The sequence below is a fragment of the Peromyscus maniculatus genome, chromosome 8 (genome assembly GCF_049852395.1).
Source record: "Peromyscus maniculatus bairdii isolate BWxNUB_F1_BW_parent chromosome 8, HU_Pman_BW_mat_3.1, whole genome shotgun sequence".
NCBI classification, from domain to species: Eukaryota; Metazoa; Chordata; class Mammalia; order Rodentia; family Cricetidae; genus Peromyscus; species Peromyscus maniculatus.
The window spans coordinates 57765724-57791795 of NC_134859.1; the positions used below are offsets into that span (position 1 = coordinate 57765724).

The following is a 26072-nucleotide window of genomic DNA, read 5'->3' on the forward strand; positions in this document are numbered from 1 at the left end:
AATCATACCTTCATGTCTTGCAATTCTAATAATTTTTGAGCACAGAGCCCACATTTTCCTTTTGCACTCGACTCTATAAATTATGTAGCCAGTCCTGGAGAGGGTTTAGACACAAAACAACATCGTAGAAGGGCACAGCGAGTTACTGTTGATAACGATTATTAAAGGCTGTGGAGAGGGTCCTTTCTTTTCAGGCCTGGAATGCTGAGATAGCACAGAATTCCTCCTTCCCTGTGCTCTCATCCAAGAGCTCTGCCGTAATCCCCCAGACCCAAGATTCTTCTGTGCAAACCTCAGCGAGTCCTTCCTCATCCGGGGGGCCCTTGACCTCCCAGAAGCTTTCTCCTAGTCCCCCTTCTAAGCCCCACTGCTGCCCAGCACCTGTTGAAAACGCACTTCTCTGAGCGGCCGAGCAGCTCTGCCCCTAGCGGAAGTTGGAAGCATGAAACTTCCATTCAGGAAGTCGGTTAGAGCCTCTGCCACCTGCTCCCGCTGTCTGCTCTCATCCTGTCCTCAGCCTCCAGCAGCATCCATGCTGTCAGTCCTGGGTGAGAACTGGGCCCACGGCTGTTCCTGGTAGAGCCGGGTAGATGCCGTGCCTTGGGGGCTTGGAGAGGGGGAGCGGGGCTTCTCAGTGGGCTAAGCCTTTTGAGGTTGGGTCCAGCCTTAGAGGGGACTGTGTGTAGACCTGTGTGGTTGTTCTCTCCCCCCACCCCGTGTGTGTGTGTGTGTGTGTGTGTGTGTGTGTGTGTGTGTGTGTGTGTGTACCTGGGAGGCAATGTCCCTCTCCATACTATATCAAGAAGCAGGGTCTGTCACCATGTGTCAGTGTGGGCAGGGTGATAAGCTGCTGGCAGAACCCCCAGGTGTGTATGGAGATAGTGTGAGAATCCTTGTCATCGGGGATGTGATTCAAATTGTGTCTCAAGTTGTATGTGGGTGCTTGTTTCTGAGTGGATGTGTGACACGGTGGGTGAGGTGAATGTGCCTACCTCTGCATGGGACAGTGATCCAGTGTGTGTCTGTGTGTTTGTATTAGAGTGGTACAAACTGCGTGGTTGTGTGTGTGTGTGTGTGTGTGTGTGCACCTGCCAGTGTTCTAGCCTGTTTCTAAGTGAGTGGAGCAGAGCCCACAGAGTGTGTGAGTGTGGGTGTCTGGTGATTCAGTGTGTATTTGTATCAGCCACTGTGCGTCTACCACCACGTCTGCATCTAAGTGTGGTGGCGTACTGCTGTGAGTGGCAATGCCCAGTGTGTTCATGTGTGCTGTGCGTATGGTGTGAGCACCATGGTGCGTGCTAGAGCCAGCGAGGCTGCAGTGCTAGGCTGGGCGGGTGCATCAGACTGGTGTCAATGTCTCGTCTTGGCAGTGGCGAGTAGCGCGTGTGACCCGCGGTGTGTGCGTTGTCTCGCAGACCAGGACAGATCACGCCCCCCACCACCACTTCCCTCCGGGCTAGGAAGCCGCGACCCTTCCTGGGAGCCAAACAGCGGGCTTACGCCGGAGCCTCTAGGACCCGGCGGAGGCCGGCCGCTGTCCCCGGGCCGCGCGAGTGAGCATGTGCAGACCAGGCGCCCGTTCGCCCGCTCCGCGCCCGCCGCCCGCTCCACTCCGCGCCCGCGGCTCAGGTCGGCGCCCGCCGTCTCCGCCACTGCTCAGCGCGGAAGTCCGCAGCCCGGGGGAGCTGAGCGGCGTGGGCCTGGGCGCGTTTGTGTGATCGCCACGGGCGCCGGGGGCGTGCGGGCGTCTGGGCTCCGGGCACTGCGGGGCTGCGGGCTCGGCGCCCGGGAAGGCGGGCGCCCCAGCTGGCCACGATTGCGGGGTGAGTCCTGTCTCCGGGGTCCCCCAGCCAAGACCCCGGCGCAGGCTGCGAGCTGGATCTACCCCAGTCGCGGGCAAACAAGTTTGTGTAGACACGACTGGGAGCGCGCGGGGCTGCACCTGCTGGGGCGCGGGGCGCGCTGGCGGGGCGCCTTCCAGGGGCCGGCGCTCGGCGCGCCAGGACCGTGGCGGATGCGTGGGGAGAGCCTCGCCACGACTGGGCTTGACTGGGGTGGGGGGGTGCACAGGCAGTTGCACCAGCCGCATCTCCGCCAGGAGCCCGGGTACACCGGGTCCCAGTCCCCGGCGGGGTTCAGAACCGGATTTGAGGTGCGCATTGCCTCCCTCCTAGGTGGAGATATTCGCCAGAAGCTGCTCCCCCTCTCTCGTTCCGTTCCCAAGCCAGGCTTCCGGTCAGCGCAGGGTTTTCTTCAGTCTCTTGGTGAACTTGAACACCGGCAGAGACAAAACCGAAACGTATGTATTTTGTTGGGAAGATTACCCGGTGTCGCTCTTTGCATCTTTCTAAGGTGTGGATGGAGACTCGTGGCTGGATGCTGTGTTTGGCGTTTTTTTCTTTGCTAGTCGGAAGCGTCCCTGGCTATGTCAGCTGCTTCAGGGTAGCCTGTCTAAACTGCTTTCCTGGGTGTCTGTGCTCTGCGGGTGAGACTTGGTGCCAGCTCATCGATGGGAGGTCAGACTGGGGAGAAGACCTATGCCCCATCTCCGTACTAACAAATGGGTAGTTTCCAGCCCTGGGACACAGCCCTCACTCTCCATCACAGGCTGCTTTCCAGACAGAATGGACAAGCTCGGGACACCACTGTACTTTGTCACCTCAGCTCTCTTGTTACTGATGCCACATGCATACTTCTGTTTTAGGGAGACACACAGCCAGCCTGTGTGGGAGACTTGTAGTAGGGATCAGGATCCCGTCCGGCACAGGAAGTGAGGGCTGTAGAAAGTGAAAGAATTAGAGGAACCTCAAGCTGGGTGGCTGGTCTGTCTACAGTGTCCCCCACTTAATGGCTACAAGTGCTGGGGAGAGCTGCCTTGGTGTAGGAGCGGGTTTCCTTCCTCCCAAGCATGACCTCCCACCACACACATAGTCTTAGCTGAAATCCCATAATACGTCTGTGGGGAGAGACTGCCAAGCCCACAGGTTCAGTGAAGGCATCTCCCTGGCAGTGGTTGAAGACAGCTTGGCCAGCTGCTGGACTGAGGGTAGTGGGGCAACTGTCCCCTTATCTCCTTATCTCCCTGACATCATGCGCCCCCCCCATCCCATAATCGTTCCCATAGAGTTTTGGAAGAAACTTATCTTGGGGTGAGGGAATCCCTCTTTCAGGGCATTGAAGTCCTAGCATACACAGAGTGCTGGACAGCACTCTGGCCTGACCAAAAGTACAGAGCAACGTGGTGGATTTAGACAGAGAGGACCCCTGTCCCTTTCCCCTATCTGCCTCCCCCAGCAGAGGGCACATTCTGGGCCAATGGCCTGCTACTAAATGTGAGTCTCAACCTGGCCAGTTCAACCCGGAAACTGCAGCACAAGTCAGTGAGTCTCACGGGTAGTTCTTGTAGAGTCACTGAATAGACAGACCCTCAGAACCCACAGCCTCCAGGCCCAGATTGAGACATATGTGAGCAGGACCTAGTGGGATAGATACACCTCTCTCTGCAGACACTCCCAGCTTGTACTCCCACCTGGCTCCATCCTGGCCAGTCTTCCTGAGACCAGCTCCCTGTGGAGTCAGGAGCAAGATCTTGGAGGCAGCTCAGCATTTAAATCTCGGGGATCTATATTTATACGGCAAGTGGTAGTCATACTCACAGGGTAGGGTCTTGATATCTGATCTGGAGGTCAGCCCTGCTTATTTGGGGAGCATGACCTAATTTTTCTCCGGACCTCTTAATCTTGCTTTCTCCCTCTCTTCCCTAATTTCTCTGAGTCTTGACTTTAATAACCACCATGTTGAGTTGTATCTAAAATACTATCTTCATGCGCTGCTTTGAGAGGCTGTGTCTGTGTGCCTCTCTGTAGACATTAAGTGCCCTCCTCTCTGCTTGATGTGAGCCCCCTCCCTAAAGGTTATCACCTTGGTATGAAGGGACCATGAGTAAGGACAGGGATGTGCAAGGTATCTTGGGCCATCTCCTATAGCTTGAGTCCCTGTCCTTTGGCAGAAATGGAGCCACAGAAGATAGGGCTGACTGACTCACCTGCCCAGATTTATCCAAGTCTCTCAAAGGTGTTGTAACATCCATCTCACCTGCCCCATTCTGCCCAAGGCCCAAGACCACACTCAGGGACTCACCACCAGTGGAAGAAGCACAGGAATGGATGAATACATTAGCTGTTTGTTTCTGTTTGAGTTAATTGGCCCCCAGTGTTTCACATTCTGCCTCTATATAACAGGGATAATGACTCATAAAAATAATGTCATGAGCCTGTGGGAAGACCACTCACTCATTTGTTTATCTATTCATTCGTAGTATGTAAAAGCACTTGTAACTCTAATCCAAACTTTACTGTGCATATGAACTTCAGCCATGAGTTCACTGAAGGTTAGATACTTCATCTGCATTGAGTGGAGTTTTGACCTTAGTAAGACTATTCTTACTATTCATGATTGACAAACCATAATTGTATATTTTAACGGGCTACCGTGTGACATGGGACCTATGTATATAATATGAACTGATTAAGCTAATTAGTTATTATGTTTTATACATTTAAAGAAACATTGTATGTGGGTGTGGAGTATGTGTGTGTGCACATCTGTGTGTGCAAAGCACCTGCAGAGGCCAGAAGTTGAAGTCAAGTGTTTTTCTCTACTGTTCTCCACATTATTATTGTTGTTTGGGTTTTGCTTGTTTTGTTTTGTTTGAGACAGGCTCTTGCTGTCTAACTCTGGCTAGCTGGAACTCATTTGGCAGACCAGGCTAGCCTCTGCCTCTCAAATGCTGTGTGACCTCCATATCATTTTACAAGAAGCCAAGGTGTCTCACTGAGCCTAGATCTTGCTGCTTCAGCTATTCTGTGTGGTCAGCAAGCCTTTGCCTATCTCCACCTCATGAACACAGCTTACAGAAGCACATCCATGCCTGGCTTCTGCCTGTATGCTGGGGATCTGAACCCAGAATCTCCTGCTTTCAGAGAGCAAGCACTTTGCTCATTAATCTATCTCCCCAAACCCCTAGAAACATTTTTATTGGAATTATTTCTCTTGAGTGATAAAGTTCAAAGAGTTTTGCCCCTTCAAAGATGGAGTCTTGCCGGGCAGTGGAGGTGCATGCCTTTAATCCCAGCACTCGGGAGAGAGAGGGAGGCGGATCTCTGAGTTCGAGGCCAACCTGGTCTACGAAGCGGGCTCCAGGACAACCAGAGAAACCCTGTTGAAAAAAACAAAAACAAACAAACAAAAAATAGAGTCTTTACCCCACTCCTGCAAGAGCCCAACAGGTTTGTGTTTTGTGGGTACCTTACCCCCCTTTGCAGCCACGGACCAGTTCAGGACCCTGGAATGAGGGTGGGCAGAGTGGGCAGCGCTATTGGCTGTACCTGGGGGTGGCTTGCAGGCTGGGAGGGGATGTAGGGATAGTGACAGGCAGCCACACTCCAAGTAGAACCCAAACCCAGCCACAGCTCACCCTGCATTCAGCATCTCTGTCAGTGTGGCAGAGTCACTCTGCGCCAGCCGGTGAGGAGGTTTTATGGAGAAAGTGTTGTTGGGCAGAGCCTTGAGGGCAGGAAAGTACTTCAGGCCTGTGAGTTGGGCAGAGCATCCCTGGCTGTCTGAAGAATGTGCACCATAAGGAGGCTTGAAACATCTCACGCTGGCCAGGAACACTGGTTGGGACACAGGGTTCTGTAAGGAACAGTTGGAGGGAGGAGGATGGGAGTGAGACCAAGACAGGACACTGTGTGGCAGTGGAGGAGTTTGGACCAGTTCCTCCTGGGGCTTCTGAAAGCTATAGCATCACTAGTGCTATGCACTGGGATAACTGCTTTCTTGGGATGCTGGGAGGACACAGCCTCTGGGAGAGGGATGGAGTTCAGATGACAGGCATTAAGTGAGGCAGCAGAGGATGGAGAAGGAGAAATTAGAGGTGGGAGAACACTGGAGTCCAGCCTCACTTACAGTTTTACTGAGGTCCCAAAGCATGGGGCCCTAGCTTCTGGTTGGTCCCTGAACTGAGGCTCTGAGCAGCTGGAGCATAGGTCCCCATCTTGACTGGGGAACAGCTTGCTGGACCCTGAGCTTTGTCTTTAGATGCTGCCCGGTGTGCACACAGCTTTGAGTCACCCTTTCTTGGTGGCCACAGTGACTAAGATCTGCGTTGGGGGGGCGGGGCGCTGGTCATTTGTTCTCCCACTCATGCTCCTCTCTAGCTAGAAGGTAGAAGGGAGGTGGAGTCACATGACTGAACCCCAGGGGCCAGCACTGACTAGCCTTGGTGATGCTCTCCTCTCCTGTCTTTTCCCTTGCTCTTTCTGCTGCCACTCCTAGGGCTCCAAACCCAACCTGGCCCACAGGGAGGTGCCACCTGCCCCCTTCCAGAGCCCAGGTTTCCTGAGCTCCCCTTGCTCTAGGAGTCAGATTTTCTTCCCTGAGACTCCTTGAAGCCTCTTGGTTCAATAGTCTCCTCTCCTTCCTGGGAAATCTCAGGGACTCCTTCCCTAAACCCTAAAATAATTCCAAGGATGTAGAGAGCACTGAGCAAGGTGGCAGATGGACATTTGTCCAACCTGGACAAGCCTCAAGTGGGGGCTCTCAACAGTCCCTCACCCCAAGTATTCTGTGAGTTCCAGACAAGGAAAAGCAACAATGAAGTAAGCCTCCAGAAAGATGTTGGAGACTTCCAGAAAAGGGGGAAGGTCTCAAAGGCGGCCTTCCAGCCTGCCCATGGCAGTGCCTGTTAGGTTTGGCTCTGGGAAGGCCAGAACAGGAGGAGCTTCTGCCTGGCATAGTTTCAAACCTATGACGGAGACACACTAAATTTTAAAGAATACATCAAGTGAGGAACTCAAAGGGGCAGGGAGCTTATTGGCCACACGCTCCAGGAACAGATGGCCTGGGTATGAATACTGACTCAGATCATCTAGGCAGGTATGGGGACAGTTCTCAACTGACGCGAAGCAGGCCTTCTGCCTCCCTTGAGGCTCTAGGGGCCCATGAGGTGCATAGGCCATCTAATCTATTTATTCACACTGCAGGAGCTTAATAAATGGTGTCACTGAAAATTAAGCAGTTGCCAACAGCAGTCAGATCAACTTCAAGCAAGAGGAAGTTGTTGGATCTGTCCTGGGAGTAGGAGGCCAGGAGGAAAGGAGACAGTTTCCCAGGAACACCTGCTCTGGGCACCTCCATCAGCTCCTGTGCACCTCTTTGGTACTCAGAACCAGTGTGTGCCACAGTCTGGGCAACTGGAGTATGGATCTACAACCATACCCACTCACCCATTCACAGACAAGGAGCCTGAGGTCCTGCCCTGGGATTGGGTTTGTTATAATAAAGGTCTGCTGGTAGATCATTGATTGACAGCAGGTCAACCAATGCCCTCCCAGGTCCGGTATAGATGAAAAATGGCCAGATTCCTGCCAGGTCTCAGCTGGCTCTGCTGTCTACACTGCTAAGCTTGTCTGTCTGTGAGCTCTATGAATGTTGCAAGTCCCAGCTTGGCCCCTCTTGAGTTAACATGTTCTTGCCGTTACTACTCAGCTAGCTGTATGCTGGGATCTGGGGATATGGAGATAGGCCAGGACCTGGAGGAGCCTCATCAGCCTGACAGTTAAGTGGGGGTGCACACTAGCAAATGCAGTCTTGGTGGTAAAGTATGGTGGAGGCTCAGGACAGGGCAAGTTCCTAATGCTTTCATTATGTAACCCCCTGCCCACCCTCATTCAGGGTTCTGGCCTGGGAATCAGCTTTGCCATTTTAAGACTTGAGAATGAAAGCCTGTTTCTGGGACCCTGGGCTATCGAACTCTGGCCTACATGTAACTGTTGACACCACCTACATTAGAGAGACCACTCCAGGGGGCTCTAGGAGGACTTGCAAGGTCTTGGAGAGCTTGAGTGAGTTTGAATCCTGGCGGGTTCATGCTGAAATCGCTACCCCCCACCCCACTCCTCTTGTCTCATGTACGCAGACCCTATCTGTAACATAAGATGGAAGTCCCAGCACACCTTGAGCGCAGGGGTGGGGGCATCCCCCACATGTCTGTTCCATCTCACCAGAAACTTTCTTCCCACAGCAGATATGCCACCTTATGCCTGCTAATTTAATGTTCAGGATTTTATACCAGTGGGATCCTAACTTTCTGCATCCAGAACTCTTCTGCAAACATACCTGGAAACCTTCTTAAAGCACACAAAAGATCCAACATATAGGTTTTTAGGTCTTCTTGATAATCCATGTGCATCTTACACCTCAACTTTGTGGTGCTGAGACCTCTGGTTGCCCACATGTTGCTCAGCATCTCTCCAATTCAGGTTTCCTCCCAGCTATGGATGAATGGAGTTTGAAGTTTGGCTGCTATCAGACTCCTCAGGAGCAGGCTTCTCCTGTCCACTTAGCCACCCTTTCATTCATAAGAAGAAGAAAAAAGTCTTTACAGGCAAAGACTACTGAGGTATCACTTTGTACCAGGCTTTATGCTGGGGGACAGTGACAAAAGTAAAAAGGGGATGCCATCTACTAGGGTTGATCAGAGTCCTGTGGGGATATTGAAAAGTGGATGGACAATGCTAATTGCACCGAAGTGGTGCATACTGCTGTGGACTCAAAACAGGCTGTTGGGGACCAGGGAGTCTATCTCTACCTCTATGGGTGAATGTGATCTGGAAAAGCTTGGAAGTAACCTTTATGCTAAGTCCAGGGGTTTCATACAAAGATTTCACCAGACAGAGAGAGGAAATAGGGGCTGACACGCTATGATTGTAGGAGGCCCTGCTGCAATCATAATGCATGTATGTGCCTGTACGGTGGAGACACTGAGGCCTAGAGAATGGGCCACGATGGGCTGGATCACAAGGAGACCTTGTGTGCCATGCTAAGGAGCTTGCAGTTTATCCCCAACCTCTGGGGAGCTATTGAAAAGAGGTTTTTAAGCAGGGGAACACCAGCCATGATCAGATGCGTGAGTTAAGGAGGCTCACCCAGGCAGCCTGTGCACTGTGGATTGAAGGAGCCCAGGCTGGGGGCAGACAGATCAGTCCGGATTTCATGGGATTTTCTCTGTGGTTTTACAAATCTGAGGCTGGCAGGGGTGGGTCTGGCGACACACCAGCTTAGAAAGGAAAGGCTGGGAGACCATCTGCAAAGGCTTCCCCGCTCAGCTGGATTCCACCATCATTTGCTGATGAGGACCCGTGTTCCCATACCTCTGTCATCCTGGGGGCTCTCAGAACTTAATCCGGAAGGCGCAGGCCGGTCTGGGCCCCTTTGGATGCTCTCCTGGGCCCCCAGCCTCCTTGCAGCCTGGAATGCTGGGCCCCAGAGCCAAAACATTGTCTTTCTTCTCACACCCAGCAGGCCGTGTCTGTGCACAGAACAGCCATTGAAGCGCTGCCCTCACCATGTTAGTTATGGCCAGCGGCTTAGTCATGCTTCCAGGGTCTTTTCTTCTGGGACAAGCCTGTCCTTGTGCTCAGGGCCCTTCTCACACAGCAGCCCAACTCGTGGCAGCTGCGGAGGCCCCCCCCCACCAACCCTAATAGCCACTTTGGAGATGCCGCCAATGGGAACCACAGCTTAACATGAACACTATGGCCCCAGGCAGCGATGAGCACCATGCGAGCTTGCCTGGCGGACCTTCCCTCCTTCACATCAGCTTCTCCAGCCTCTTGGTGCTATCCTGTCCTTTGGCACCCTAGCAAAGAGTCCACCAAAATCCCCTCCCTCCCTTGGGCCTCTGTCTTAGTGAGAGTCAATGACCAACCTCTGTAGAAGCTGCTTCCAGAATACAGATCACAGCGTCACTGCATCACAGGAGGCAGGTCACTGTGTGTATTCATCCAGTCCCTTCAGTGTACACCTGCCTGTGTGGGGCTCACTCGTGTTCTAGTCAAGCTGTGTTTCAGGCTGGGCTGTGTAGCTGTTGAGAACACAGATCTGGAGAGAGACTCTGGAGCATTGGCTCTTGTGCTCACCACGCTGTGTGGCTTCAGGACATGATTTTTTTCCTTTGTTTTTCTCATCTGTATAGTGGGGAACATTCCAGCATCTAGCTCATTCGATTGGGGAGAGTTAAATGAGATACTGCGTAACTCACTGAGCTGAGTGCCTGGAACTACTGTGGACTCAATGAAGGCCATGGTTGCTTGCCTTCCTCCTACTTAGTGCTGTTGTCATTACTGGACCTTCCTTGCCACTGTCCAAAACAGTATCGTCCTCAGGTCGCAAATGTGGAAGCTGAAGCCCAGAGAGGTTCAGCAACTTCCCCAGTGTCACACAGCTGGCCAGCAGAGGAGCTGGGATCTGAACATTCTGTCCCGTGTTCCTGACACCTAGCTCACCCCTTTGTTAAATCAGTCATAGGTCTGGGGACTACCCTGACTCAGGAAGGAGACGGTGGACCCTATTGCATCTTAATGTTATTTCTCCACTTTCCTAGGTTCCTGAGACTGACAAGGGCCAGGAGAGCTGAGGGATGGGGGAGATGGTGACCCTTGGGCAGAAGCTACCAACGTGGGGCGTGTGGCTGCTGGAGAAAAGTGATGGTGACATTTGAAACCCACAGGGACAGCAGCGCAAAAGTGAGCTGACAGGTTCAAGAGCCAGGATGCTGGGATGACACCTCTGGAGGCCCTGGCGTCCCTCCTGCCCAGGTGCTAGGAGCCGTCCCCAGGCTCCAGCCGGGAGCCCTGCTGCCCAGGGGCATGGCCAAACCTTTCTTCAGACTCCAGAAGTTTCTTCGCAGAACACAGTTCTTGTTACTCTTCCTCACAGCCGCCTACCTGATGACCGGCAGCCTGCTGCTCCTGCAGAGGGCCAGAGTGGCCCTCCCACAGGCCCTTCGGCCTCCTAGCAGCCTACAGGCCTTGCCAGTGGCCACTGTGGCCCTGGGGGTGGGCCTTTTGGATGGCAGAAGCCTTCATGACCCCCACAGTAGCCCTGACCTAATACTTGATGTGGACACACTAAGGAGTCCTCTGGCCCGACTGCCACCTGGAATCCGCTGGCCCCGGAGGAACCGCAGCTCACTGAGGCGGCGCTGGCTCCACCATCTCACCAGTGACCCCCAGGCGCCACCCACCCTGGGCCCTGAGGCCCCTGGACCAGCAAGCCGCAGCCAAGGTAGGTGCTCTGCTGCCGCCAAGAACCCTGCTCACGGCTCCATTGGTTGCCCCTTTTCTCAGCCCTGTGGTAGCTGAGGGGTGTGATACGATCACCTAGAGCTCAGACTTTGATCTTGATTCAGCCACATCTTGCTGGGTGACCTTGTTTATGTCACTTGTTTCTGGGTCCTCTCAGGTGGAGATAGAGACATTGACTCCAAAGTTATTGTATAGATTGTATTGGGGTGGCCTGGAGCAGTGTGTCACAAGGTGTCAAGGGTGCTCTCAGAGTAGGAGCATCTGCTCTGAGACCAGCACAGTCTCAGGTTCTCATACATCAAACAAAGCAGAATCTCCTACTTTGGTTGCCCACCAGAAATCCCCTTACCCATGCTCCAGACTGGTGGGTCTCAACCTTCCTAATGCTGCAACCCTTTAGTACAGTTCCTCATGTTGTGGTAACCCCCAGCCACAAAATTATTTGTGTTGCTACTTCATACCTGTAATTTTGCTACTGCTATGAATTGTGGTGTAAATATCTGATATGCAGGATATCTGATATTTGACCCCTTGGAGGGGGTCGCTACCCACAGGTGAGAACTGCTGTTCTAGGTCACCCTGGTGCACTCCTAAGCCAAGAGCCACTTGTCAAGGGTACCTCACGAATTACTTAGCCTTCTAACTGGAAGCTGTTATTTCTCTAGTAAAAGTAGCTCCTCGTCTGTACAGTGGCACTCTTCTGTGAAGCCACTGTGTCTGGCACTATTATTTCCCCAATTCACAGTGAAGACACTGAGTCATGGGAAAGCTGAGTGAATGGCCAAGGTCATTCTCATAGTTTGAGGTCTCTTGAAGCTCGTCCCAAAGCCAGAACTCAAATGTAGAGTAGATCTGGGCAGTGATCTCAGGAAACCCCAGCTGGGGAGTGGCAGGGAGACCAAGAAGGAAGGCAGCCAGGAGAGGTGTGCCATGGAGCAGGAGCAGGCTGATGGAGCCTGCTTGAGCTGGGAGGGGACTGGAGGCAAAGCAGGACACACATCTCAGGGCAGCCTGGAGTGGCAGGCCTGGAGTTGGCCAGTGATTGGGATCAGCCTTCACACTGCTGTAAGCCCCAAGTTAAGATGGTCCACTCCGACCTGGTGCTCTTTGCACTGAGTTCTATGGATTTTCTGTACAGGACCCAGGAAACATGCTGGGTGCCTAGGGAGCATATATAGTAAGTGCTGAAATTGTGCCTGAATGAAACTGAGCTCAGTGAGCGCTGATCATCCTGTTACCACCTCCTTTGGTCCTGTACCCTAAGTCACCAGGTATTCCTGTCCCTAAAATAAAGTTCATAGATTGCTAAATATAGATGTTTGAGCATAGTCTGTACAGTACCTAGCATAAGGAATAAGCATAGTGCATGGAGTACTTAGCATGGAGTACTAAGCACAACACATAGAGTATTAAGCATAGAATACACAGTTCTTAGGCTAGAGCGCTAAGTGGAAGACTGTAGGAGGAGATAAGGCAAGTGGGGCATCAGGCCTAGGGGAGGGCAGGCATAAGAGAAAGTGCCAGGCCTAACATTTGGGATGGATGATGGATGGATGGATCTACTCTGTGTTGCTGAAACTCAGCTCCTAAGCCACAGGATACTAGACACACACTGCACTGTTGAGTCACACCCCCAGCCCTCGATTTATTCTGAGGATGATAAGGTTCCAGAGATGTGAAAGGAGCCCCAGCTTCTCTTCCTTGGGGAGATGGCTCAGCCCAACCAAGTGAAGACTAGAAGGCTGTGGGTTCTTGTCTCCAGGGAAGGATGTTCTTCAGACATCATCCAGCCAGTGTTCATCACAGTGGGTTCTTTAGCATAGCCTTCATGTAAGAGGAGACGGAGGTACTGGTGGTCCAGCTCATTTTATGTATGTGTGCCTTCTCTAATCTCTCCAATGTACCAAGAAACTGGGTCTCTCTGCAGGCATTACCGGGGCAATTAATTTAGACTAAATGACCGGGAGAGGGCCCCATGGGTTTCTTGAGAGGGAGTTTTGTGGAGTGTATACTTGCTGAAGACAGAGCTGAGTTCCTCTCTTGCTATTGCTGTTTCATGGCTCTGTGACCTTCAACAAATTGACCTGGAGTCCTCCCTTCATTTCTTCCCACCCTCATTTATTGAAGACCTACTGCATTAGCCCCCATATGTGTTTTGCATTGGGCTCTTGAGTGCTCTGTCTGGGGTGGAGTCAGCTGTGTATGCAAATAATCGCTACACAGACTTACTGAAAGATGATTAAGGCATGGCATGGGGCTTGAGGCAGAGCAGACATTTTATAACCGCTCTGCAGAGAAGGAAACTACAGGCCGCCCAGCAGTCTGGTTCTGACCATAGACATGTCCAAGAGAACCATTTAGTTACCCCCAAAGACACAGTAGTGATGGAAGGGCTCCCACAAAAGCAGGAGAGATCGCAGTTAGATGTAAGCAAGGCAGTGATCGATTGCTGTCCGACAATATGGTTTGGGGTGTGACTAAAGATGGCATACCTCCTTATCTGTTCATAGTCCCTGTCCCTGACCTCTGGAGTGCCCCCGTTTCCAAACAGAGAAAGGTTAACTCTGGCCACACCAGGGTACAGTGTGGCATCCAAGGTCCAGTCCCAGGGCTTGACAGTGAGGACCCAGAATGCTTAATAGACACCATCACTCCATGGGTGATTAAATATTCTGAATCTTCTGCAAGATTTTAAAGATAAAGTTGGTCTCCCTGCAGACTCAAAATGACAGTTTCTGAGGGAGGTGTGGTGACATGATGGGAGTCTTCAGAGAACACAGAGGGAGGCAGAATGCTCTCCTGGGAGCCCCTGTCCCTGCCTCTGATAGGACTCTCTGGCCCTGCATGGCCAAGCAGGTCTCCTTGGTCTAAAGAGTGGCCCACAGTGTAGCCCTCGGCCAGCTGCTGGGGCTGCAGACAAAGCAAGCATCTCTTTGCAGCCTGGGCATCCCGCCATCCCCTGAAAGGGATCCTGCAAGCCACGGAAGCTGCAGGAGTCTCCATCAATCACTGAGCATTTCATTATACCTTGGACAACATCCATAATGGAATAAAATGTCAGTAAGTTTACTAGGGGAAAAATAGTAACTTCTCCATAGCCAGTTTGTTTTTTATTGATAGTAATTTCCAAAGACATTCCAATATCTCCAAAGCCATCGTTAATAGCCTCACGACTTGTCCATTCCGATGTGCAAATGAACAGATGCAGAGTCACAGGCGGTAATGCATCGCCTTCGTTTCAGCCCAAAGTCATAAATCCGCCTCGGGATCGTCCCAGCGCATCCCTCGAAAGTTCTTGCTTTTCTGCACATTCTTGCCTCTGTCAGGGATTTAGAAAAGCCATTTGTTATGTTAAGTGACAAAGGGCTCCTTTGCTCCCCCACAACCCAGAGGGGCCATCTGTGTCTCAGGCCCTGGCTTCACCCCAAGGCAGAGCTGCTGGGCGGAGCGGCAGTGGGTGGGTGGGGGCTTCCTCTGCGTGTTGGTCAGACACAGAGTCCAGCGGCTCAGTACTCAGCCACTTCTACTTTCAGAATGCCAGCCTGGCTGTTGAAACCATTGCTTTCCTCTCTTCTACTAATGTGCTAATTATTCAGCTAATATTTACTGATCCATTGTCCCACTAGGTCCCAGGTTAGGGTATAGGATCAGAATAATAATAGATGTTATTTATTTGAACATCTGTTATGTATGGAGCATCATTTTGTGTAGATGTCCATCTGTCATCTTGTTTAATTTAATCTTCAAAGAGCCTACTCATGTAAGCAGTGTTCTCGCCACTTTAACAACGAAGAATGTGAGTTCCAGGGAAGTCATTGAGAATTCTTCATTATTCAAAATGAACTATTAGAAATAAAATAGTCAAAAAAAAAAAAAAAAAAAAAAAAAAGAAATAAAATAGTCACTCCTGGGTACCTGACACTCCGAGGCTTGTGTTAGACACTGGACATGTGTTATCTTGTGGAATTCTCTCAACCAGCTTCTGGAATTGGTACCATGTCCCAGTTTTGTAGATAGGGAATCTACATCTTAGACCCCTCTCTAAGTACCCCCTCGTACTGCACATCCCGGGTCACACAGCCCTGTCCTGGCGGGGCAGGAATTCAAACCTCCACCATCCCATTCTCAGAAACATGGATGCACCATTTCAACATCAGCAAGTCTTAGCCCGGGTGCCTTTTGAGCTTTTGTGCCTCAGGTTCCACTACAGAACTTGTGTTTGGAATGTTTAATAGAAAGCTGCAATGGACGTTTTCTTCTGTGCCAACTAACACATTGGAAGTTTCTCAGACACTGCTAAGTAGGCAAGCAGAGAATAATTCATGCCTGCTGCTGCTCTGGGTGGGTGTTTTCTGCAACCATATATGATGGGGATCCCTGCGGGGGTGGGGGGGGAGAGAGGGAGAGAGAGAGAGAGAGAGAGAGAGAGAGAGAGAGAGAGAGAGAGAGAGAGAGAGAGAGAGAAAGTAAGTTTACCGGGATTCGTACCAGGGAAATAGCCCCACCAGGGAGTAGGTGCCTGTGGTTGGCATGCTGGGTGTGGCCACATGTGTTGATGCCCAACCCTCCATGGAGGTGGCCTCAGGAGGCATGGAATTTAGAAGGGGCCATATTGAAGAAGGTGGCTATTGGCTTCGCCTTCCTGGCATCTTCTGACCTGAGATTCCCTGGAGCCCTGGATGGTGAAAGTACAGCTCCTGTTCTTGTGGCTGTCATCTGCTCTGGGAGTTTAGGCCCCTGGAACTTAGAGCCAGGTGTGGCCAGCAGGGCCACCCTTATTGACCAGGGCTCCTCTGCTTTACACCTGAGGCCTTGGGACTACCAGTATGGTCTGTTGGAGCTGTGACCCACTGTTTCCCCTTAGGTGATAGCACTGGTATTGTGCCTAACTCTGGTGAGTCACTTGGGGTAAAGATGCTGTCCCTACCCTCTTAGAAGCTTCAGGTTTAGATTTTTAACGTCAAGTTAATGACTAGGACTTGGCTGACAATCCCAGTCATTAATTTGCCTGTATTTTTAAGGCAACATCTTTGAGCCCTGAGATTCTATGGAGAGCTGGAGTGACAGAGGAAGGATCCTGGCCTTAGGATAGGTGAGAAGTTCTGGCTAGATGGGAGAGGGGAACTGGTCTAGAGCAAAGGTGGGCATACATCTACCTGACAGTTGGAGAAACTGAACTACGGACAATTGAGATGAGTCCAAAGTAGCCTGTGACAGCACTCAAAGACTGAAGAGCCCCTCCCTGCTTCAGGAATGAATGGGCATGAAGCCCTTCCTCCACACTGCTCAGCAGAAACCACCATTCCTTGAGAGGGACCATGACCTCCCTCTTCTCTAGCCAGCCATGTGTTTCTGGTGCACACTCCAGGTGACATTTTCAGAGGTCTAGAGCAGCAGAGCACACACACACTCTCAGGCAGTGTGCAGCATCAGTGCAGGCGTCCTGGCCAGTTCCCAACATAGCAGTTGTGGATGTGCCTTCCCAGTTTGGGGACCATGCTAGCGTGTGTTTGCAAATTCCCAAATGCCATTTCTTCCAAACACTGTGATGCATGTGACATTTACATGCCTGGGGCTGCACTTGCATTCCCCAGGTTTCTCTGCAAGTCTGGGAAGCATCTCCTTCCTGTCAGTGACAGGGCCGGACTATCAGCAACTCCCACCAGCATGTGTATGCTTGGGTCTATAGTGCCACTACCCTATGGAATCATCCTCGTGTCCCTGACTGGGGAAGTGCATGAGGGTATGGCAGAGGGCTCCACAGTCACTTGGTTACATCAGTTCCTACAAGGACTCCTGTCTCAAAACTGACAGACTGTTTACATATGCTAGCAACACACTGCAGATTGGTTGTTTTAAAGGGGCCCCTGCTCATGAGAAGTCTTAGGTTAACTAATTCCAGACTTCCCCTGGATCCTGTCCTCCCGCCGGTTCATGTGAATGTGGTAGAAGTGTGTCTTGGGACCGCAGTAGAGACAGAGGGCCTCTCTGAACCTAGGAAGGGAAGAGAGGGTAAGGCCATTAAACCGTCAATGTTTATAAAGACTCAAGTGTATAAAAATGCCAGCTATCCTGATTTGATCATTGTACACATATATTGAGTCATCACACTGTAGCCCATTAATATATACAATTAATAATATATGCATATGTATTTGAAACTCAGATTCAAGCTCAGGGAAGAGGAGTGGTGGAGAAAAGCCTGCAGTCAGGCTGGTTCCAGATTCCTGGAAGTGCCTTTCTGTAGCATGAATCTTAACAGTTCTTATTAATAAAATCAAACCTGAGGCCAGTTATTGGGGAGAATACTGGAAGATCAGAGAGACAGAACAAGCCACAGCTAACCTCACCTGGCCAATTTCTCAGGTGATCTTCTTTCCTCAGACTGGAAGCCTCTGTGTCCTCATATCCGAATGGTTCTCAGCTGAACTGTGCTCTAAAGCCTGAAAGCTTAACTAGACCAAATGCTTCTAGTTTCTGGTCCTCATGCCTTATATACCTTTCTGCTTTCTACCACCACTCCCTGGGATTAAAGGCGTGAGTCACCATGCTTGGCTGTATCCTTGAACACATGGGTTTCTGCCTCTGGAATACTAGGATTAAAGGTGTGAGTGCCACCATTTTCTAGCCTTTGTATCTAGTGGCTGTTCTGTCTCTGACCCCAGATAAGTTTTTTAGGGTACACAATATTTTGGGGAACACAATACCACCACACCTTTCAGTGCACAGTAGGCCATTAACTGAGTACATAGTATCCATTAACTGAGTACATAGTATCCATTAACTGAGTACATAGTATCCATTAACTGAGTACATAGTATCCATTAACTGAGTACATAGTATCCATTAACTGAGTACATAGTATCCATTAACTGAGTACATAGTATCCATTAACTGAGCAAAGGGGCAGAAAGCTGCCCAACTGCCCATTTGGCCCTTGTGCTGAGAGGAAGTTGAAGAGCAGCTTTCATCTCCTCTATTCTCTAGAGAAGCATATGGGCCAGGCAGGGCTGGTGACCCCTCTTTTTCCTCACTGGTTGCAGGCAGGCAGACTTTCCCGGCCCGAGGCCCTCCCTGACTCCTGGACCTATGATCTCAGTTGTACTCCCTCTTTACAGGCACTTACCTGGGATGCTTCAGTGAGGAGGGCCAGGAGAGAACTCTGAAGGGGGCAGTGTTTTATGACTTGAGAAAGATGACCGTGTCCCACTGCCAGGATGCCTGTGCTGAGCGGTGAGTGTTGAGCTGGGCTGTTGACCGCACCAGAATAAGGTTAGAAGACAGTCTCAGAACCAAGGGTCATCATGGTTGCTGGTTAGCTGTCCTGATGTCATTACACCTCCATTCATCAGACTCTGATCTCCAGGAGAAAGTTTGTCAGCGTATGACCAAGGTGCTGGCAAGTATCTGGAGACCTGGCTTCTATTCCTGCTACGCTAGGGACTCTCCCTGTGAACCATGGGAGTTCTTTGAATAGGCTCTAGAAGAGGTTGAGGACCCATCCAAAACATACTCAGTTTGTTCACCTGTTTAAAAAGTAAAATAAAGGGATGTGGAGGACCAGTTCAGCAGTTAGAAAAAAAAAAAAAAAAAAAACATTTCTACTTGGGTTTATGACAAAATTTGCTCTTCCAGATACTGCCAGCTTTCCTTGCAGCCGGCAGACATGCCTCATGTGCCAGGGAGTGGCCCCTGCCACCAGGACTGTCACGGCTCACCGTGTGTGCATGTTCACGTCAGAGGACAGGCAGAGCGGCACTCTTCACCTACTTCCATCACCTGTGATTCTTTTACACTGTTTTCTATAAGTCCCACCCCATTCTTTTAGGTAGTCATGAATTATCCCCCACTTTATACCTAGAGAAAGCAAAGACAGAACCCACCTTCCCCCACGCTTCATAGCTCAGAGAAAGGTGAGGCACAACATGAGGATGCCTCATTTCAGTCTCTTCATGTTCAAGGAAACCGAGACTCACAGGTAGCAAGTGACAGTGTCTGCCATCTCCTAAGCAGCCAAATGGGACTTCATCATTTTGGAGTTTTCATTCTGGGCTTTTCACCCCAGGAAGGGAGAGTGGACACCTGGTCCACTTTCTATAGCTGTGGCCCTGTGAGATACTCTATAGGTTCTCTTTCTCTATCTTGCTCCAGTGGGGCCTGTAGGTAAGGAGGAGGGGGCTGGGCAGCAGGGCCCTGGAGTATCGCCTGTTGCGTAGGCTTCAGGCCAGTGCTGTGCTGGCGCTGGACACACTTGAATCTCCACCTGTGATCCTGTGATTAGGCAGATTAAGATCATCTGTTGACTGTTTACACCACAGCAATTAGCAAACACTAGACACCAGGGCTCTGCACATTTACTGAGAACCACATTCCTCCACATCGCTGATGTAATAATCCCTTGTAACTTGAGACCGTAGATGAAACTGAAGTTCAGTCCCAAAGCTGACAAGACAGATCAATGGGGCTTAGCAGTTTATTCCAAAGAAAACGTTATTCCCTGTACTTAGATGGCATTTAATTCTGGATGGAGCCTGATTCCAAAGGCTAGTGGTTCTCAACCTTCGTAATTCTGCAACCCTTTAATACAGTTCCTCATGTTGTAGTAACCCCCAACCATAAAATTATTTCATTGTTAATTCATAACTGCAATTTTGCTACTGCTGTGAATTATAATGTAAATATCTGATAGGCAGGATATATGATAGTTGACCCCTGTGAAAGAGTCATTTGACCCTCAGAGGGGTCGGGACCCACAAGTTGAGAACCACTGCCCTAAGCCATGCTGATGGCCGTGCCCCTGCCTACTCACCCAGACTTCACCGCAGCCTCAAGTCCCTCCCGAAGACCCAGCTGCCATCACCTGACTCTGTCCTTTCCGTAGTTTGGACTCCAGCCTCAGCTCTGGGCCCAGCTTGGACTCGCCCACACTCTGTGTCCCTGCAGGTCCTATGTCTATGCCGGCTTGGAGGCTGGTGCGGAGTGCTACTGTGGGAACCGACTCCCAGCCACGCGCGTCAGCCTGAAGGAGTGTAACCAGGAGTGCAAGGGGGAGAAGGGGACCGTTTGCGGGGCTGTTCGTCGGCTCTCCGTGTACAGCGTGGGACCGCAGCAGCCGGGCTCCAGGAAGCGTGAGTGTGCCAGCCTCATCCCAAGCTTTACATGTCACCCATGTCCTGCTCACCCTACTGTAGCACGGATCTTAAAAGTTCTTATTAATAAAATCAAATCTGAGCCAGGTATTGGGGTGAATGCTGAAAGATCAGAGAGACAGAACAGGCCACAGCCACCTCGCCTCGCCATTTCCTCAGCTGATCCTGTTTCCTCAGACTGGAAGCCTCTCAGTCCTCACCCAGAATGAATCTCAGCTGAACTGCTGCTGCTAGCATCCTGAAAGTTTAACCAGCCAAATGCTTCTAGTTTCTGGTCCTCACGCCTTATATATCTTTCTGTTTTTGCCATCACTCCCTGGAATTAAAGGCTCACTTCTTGGGATTAAAGGCATGTGTCACCATGCCTGGCCGTTTCCAATGTGGCCTTGAACTCACAGAGATCCAGAGAGATTTCTACCTCTGGAATGCTAGGATTGAAGGTGTGAGTGCCACCATTCTCTAGCCTTTGTATCTAGTGGCTATTCTGTCTCTGACCCCAGATAAGTTTATTAGGGTGCACAATATTTTGGGGAACACAATACCACCACAGCCTACCCACAGCCCATAGGCCAGAATTTGAGCCCCCTGCCCTGTCACCTGCACCTGACTGGTTCCTGACATGCTGCAGACAGAGAGTGAGGGCCGTCGAAAACTGTAACGGCCTGGGTTCCTGACCAGGCACGCTTTCCCTTGTCCCTTGCAGAAGAAGCTGATTAGGAAGCCTAGGCTTGCTGTGTGGCCACAAATGGCTCATTTCTCTTCACTGGGTTCAAGTCTGTTCTCTAACCTCTCTGGATAGAGCTAGGTCTCTAGCACGAGGGGGGTGGACTTGGGGGGCTGAAACCAGTTTAAGGAGGTGAAGTAAGACTTGAGAATGTGTAGCTACAGCTCCATGTGTATGTGTTTGGGAGGTCAACTTTATACCACCTACCTGGCCCTGCAAACTCTAACATAAAAGTCGGTTCTGGAGGGGGTTGTTTTTTTGGAGGATCTTGGAGGAGCAAGTACAAAATCTCTCTCTGGAGAGGTACGCCAACAAACCTAGACATCAACGGTTCTCACAGCAAAGATGAGCATACAATTCAAAATTACACAGCTTGAGAAGAAATAGCCCAGCCTCGGGGACCATGGTGAGCCACAGCCACTGTGCATAGGGTCAAAGTACAGGAAGAGTGACTCCTTCCTGGCTGCTAAAGATGTTCAGGCGCTTCCTGCATCTGACAGATGTGCCTGGCAGCCAAGAGGTCTAGATGGGGCGATGGCTTGGAATGAAGACACTGACAATATATATGAGCTCAAGGGTTTGCTAGTGAGTACATTAACTCAACAGAAACCCACTGATACCCAGTGTGTGCCAGATGTGAGGTTTACCTCGTCCCTTGGACTCCTGCCTAGGCTCTCTGAGGACTAGACTGGCCCATGCTCGCTTCTTGGATCTTTTATTTCTTTGGCCTTAGATGATTAGCCTGATCCCTGACCTCTTACTCCTGAGCCCCAGCGGGATCAGGCCTGAGGTGGACTGTGGGCCACCCTACCACCTTCCAGCTCAATCACTGGCTTAGAGACAGCTGTTTTGCTTCTGCTTCCAATTGGCTGAGGGATAGATGATCCGGAGGCCGGCCTCTGATCTTGAGTGGGCCAGAGATGCTGTTCTGGTTCGTGTTGGCAGTGGTGTCAATGCCATTTCTGCAGCCAGCTGTGTGGCTGACCTCTGCATTCTGCTCCACTCCCCAGGAGCTATGCTAACAGGCTGTCAGAGGTGATCAGGTGACCACCCTTTGTAAATTGCAGCTTGCGGCTGCTAGGACATACTCACAAGTATGCCCTTGCCTTCAAGTTGGGATCAGGCTCAGTCCTGACACTTCATCAGTGTCTTCCCTTGGCAATACTCTTCTGTCCTGCATGGTCCCAGGACTCTCATCTGGGGATGTAGAGTGAGGGCTGTAGAATAGTCGACACTTAATGGCATTATCCACAGTCACATCAGTGTTATGCACAGACCATTTCTGTGACCACCCAAGGCACATGGGTTGCTTCCCTGTTGTAGATCATGCTGAGCCTTGCCACCCACTCCATTCCATACCTCATTGCATTCATTCACTCACCCAGCACTGTAGTCGGAAGTTTGTTTTTTTCCCAGTCCTGCCCAGTCCCACAGCCGCTGAGACCCAAGTAAATACATAGAGGCTTATATCAATTACGAATTGCATGGCCATGGCCTATGGCTCAATTTTCTTGCTAGCTAGCTCTTACAGCTAAACTCAGCCCATTTCTATTACTTTATATGTCACCACGTGTTCCATGGCTTTATCTGTGTGCCACTACATTCTGCTCCCTGCATGGCGGGATGGCATCTCCTCTGCCTCTCCTTTCTTCTTCCTGTCTCTCTCCTGGATTTCCTGCCTGCCTCTAAGCTGTCTTGCTACAGGCCAGACAGCTTTATTTATCAACCAATCAGAGCAACACATATTCACAGCATATTCACAGAAAGACATTCCACAGCACAGCACCCCATGGCATCTCCTGTGTTCCCGTGTTGAGCTGGTTGCAGGGAGCCAAGGGAACCACACACAGCCTCCTTCTGGGAGCTCCATTCTAGAGTCTCATGATCCCCCATTGTTTCCCCCAACCCTGCCATGGCCTGGACTCCCTGGAATACTGGTTATTCTCCTCCTGTGCTTTGCCTGCTTTAGTGATCCTCCTTTCCCTTACACCCCTCATCCTGTATCCTCAATGTCCCATGCCAGTGATTGAGCTCTGTGGTCTGAGCTAAGTCTTTGTTCTTTATGGCCTGGCCTTGCCACAGGATGGCACAGAGTCTTGTGGGCAGTACATGTCATTGACCTTGGCCATTGAACCACAGTCCTGAGCAGGGGTGTGCGTGAGAGAGGAGATGCAGCTGTCAGGAGCTGGCATTGGGACACATAGTGACACCGTAACAGTCCTCAGAGCTTGGAGGATGACAGTGAGGAAGAGCCCTTGAGTCTGTGACACAGGGCTAGTCATCGGCCGGACAGCCCAGGTCCTGAGGATCAAAAGCCAGCCATTTTCTCTGCAACAGGTGGCCTTCTTAGCTCTGTGCACCGATTCCCAGACCCTTAGTTCTGTGGTCAATCAGGATGGGCTTCCAGGTCCAGAACTTGGCGTGACTTAACAGTTTATAAGGAAAAATTCCTGCCCCAACTGAAGCTGGTGAGAGTTTGTGCTGCTGGCTGGGAGATGTGACAGGTAGAGCAAGCTTAAGGACAGATGTCGAGTCTCAGGAGACCTTATATGAAGAGGAGTGTGGGATCGGAATCAGATGCCAACTCAAGAAACTTATCCCTAAGCAGTTGGTGCTGGAACATTCCAGAAGGTTTGCTCGGTACCAAGGGAACCAGAAAGCGAGCTGAGCTTTTCCACCAGACGGTTGAAGAACAACTTGGCAAGAAATTTCCTTTTTGACATGGAATTGAGGAATATTCCTAGAACCCAGGCGGGAGTTCAAGACCAGAGTGAGGACAGCCTTGCTAGGAGGCCCAGGAGTACCTTGTCTGCCCCAGCACAGGAAGAGGCAATGGGCAGTCCAAATGCCCAAGTCCACTTATTTTTTCATGCAAATTCTCAGGAGTCATAGAACTTTCCAGACTATCAGCCTGACAGATCACCTACGGTGGGGACTAGCATGAAGTAGAATGCAAAATGAAGGAAAGAAAAAACAAACAGCTACCCAATCCCCTCACCTCTACCCCCACCCCTTGGATATGGCAGGAAAGGTGACCCCTTACCTCAGCATTACAGCCAGGTGACCTTTGTCCAAGACCCTGGGTGACCGTGGTTCCCATAGTGGGTGTTTCTCAGGTGCTTGGCTCAACCCATCCGGACCCTTTACTTTCTCTCTCTCTCTCTCTCTCTCTCTCTCTCTCTCTCTCTCTCTCTCTCTCTCCATCTGCCCCTCCTGAGTATATTCATGTAGATCTCAGGACCCAAAGCCAACCACAGACACCACTTCTCATCCAGTCCCCATTTCCTTCCCTGCAGGGCGGACCGCCACCTTCCGAGGGTGCTTCCCACTGCCAGAGAACGTCACCCACACCTTCTCCTCCTCCCTGACACAGGCCAACATGACTGTGGAGACATGCTCGGAATTTTGTTCCCAGAAAGTAAGAACTATTACCGTTGTGAGATGCTTCGGTCATACAGTGTGCGTGGTGGTCTTCAGAGCAGGGGCAGGGCCCATGCTGGGCCAAACACATCGACTCTGACAGCCCAGGACGGAGCCAAGGAGTAGAGGGAAGGGCCAGGCCATATATCCGGTGTCACACAGGGAGTGTTGGATCATTCCCAAGTAACACCCTTTGTGATATGAAGCTGGATAGGGAAGGCTGAACAGCTAAAAAGAATGTGCCTGCATGCCTTTCTGCATGGAAGCTTCTGGCACAATTGTCACATGTTAAATTGACCTTGTTTGGACTCAGAGATGCCCACTCAATCCTTAGGGACAGCTGATGGATTTTTCCATTTTCTGTTCCGAGGGCTGTGAAGGCGGGCTGCAGGGGCCATGCCACAACCACTCCTGTGGTTCAGTCTAGGCTTTGGAGGGGAGCGGAACTCTGCTCGGGCTGATCTGGGCAAGGCACCCAAGCCACTGTCCCCACACTATGTACTTGCTCTGTGGCAGGATGAGGAGTGGGCAAAGGCAAGTGGGGACTGCAAAGTTTAAAGTCAGGAGTGTATGCAGTGTGGTAGGGAGCCCTGTGTCCATAGAGCACAGAGGTATTAGGCTGGGGTTCAGCCATCTCACACCGTGGTGAATGCTGCATCTCTGTAAGTGATCCTAGGTGGGTGACCGTGGGCTGGGGGCTGGGGCTGATGCAGGTGTGTTGGGGCTCAGGAGTCTTGATGCTCGGTGGTACTTGACAGCACAGAGGAACAGAGCTAAAGGGGGGAGAGGGCATTGCTTGTGATGATGGTGACGATGATGATGGTGACCTTGACTGTGAACAGGAACTGACCCTGGTCACACATACCATGCAAGGTACTAGCTCTTTCAGGCACTTTACCCGTGTTAACTCATTCAGCCTGCCTGAGGTCTAATGGGATGGGTGTAGAGATGATCTGCATTTGGCAGGTGAGGGAACTGAGGTAGCTAAGGCAGAGCCCTCGGGCTGTCTGCCCCGTGCTCATGTAGCAGGACTGGGCAGCTGCATGACTGACCCGTCGTCGTGGGGGTTGGATGGAGCAGGGGCAGCCTCAGCAGTGAAGTGGCTGTGACATCCATCCTCTGTCTCACCCCCACCCCTGCAGCCCCGCAGGGTACTGCCCTCTTCCTGCTTCCTCAGCTCTCTGGAAAGGCTTCTCTTGCCAGGTGGAGAGAGAACAAAGCTTTTCTAGGCACTTTCCTCTCACCACCCGGAGGACAATGTTGACGCACTTCCCCCGCTTTGTGCCACCAGCGTTTTCAAAGGCACTGCCATCAGGACCCATGGGTCACAGAGCAGTCACCCTAGTTTATTGGCTTGCAGGCATCTGGCCTGGGAAATCACTTCCCATCCTCATAGTGGGAACAGAACTCAGTGGGGACACCCACACAGCTGCCAGCACTGCCTGGGGCTACAAGGAAATAATGTATCTGTAGTTTTGAGCCATGTCCCCATAAGTCCCCGCCCCCATCCCAACTTCCTTCAGAGTGTGGAATGCCACTGGTCTAGACCAGGGTAAAGGCAGACTTCCCAGCAGCTTTGGTGGGGCCAGGGCCTTTCCAAAGACTGCTTTAATCTTCTCAGCAGGGGACCCC

At 51.2% G+C, this 26072-nt stretch overlaps 1 protein-coding gene across 4 annotated transcripts in view; it reads left to right on the top strand.

Annotated features, from left to right (window-relative positions):
* The first annotated feature begins 443 nt into the window (after positions 1-443).
* The window catches only part of Wscd1 (WSC domain containing 1), a 43237-nt gene continuing 17608 nt past the window's right edge, over positions 444-26072 (top strand). The window contains exons 1-6 of one of the 4 annotated variants that reach the window (XM_042282331.2): positions 1578-1823; positions 2175-2299; positions 10445-11127; positions 18266-18380; positions 20091-20275; positions 24317-24438. In XM_042282331.2, the coding sequence (XP_042138265.1) occupies positions 10710-11127; positions 18266-18380; positions 20091-20275; positions 24317-24438 (840 nt within the window). In that variant the 5' untranslated portion in view covers positions 1578-1823; positions 2175-2299; positions 10445-10709. Of the gene's footprint in view, positions 549-1547; positions 1824-2089; positions 2153-2174; positions 2300-10444; positions 11128-18265; positions 18381-20090; positions 20276-24316; positions 24439-26072 lie in introns of those variants that run through there. The other 3 variants (XM_042282332.1, XM_006992188.4, XM_076542822.1) reach the window with 3 other exon arrangements.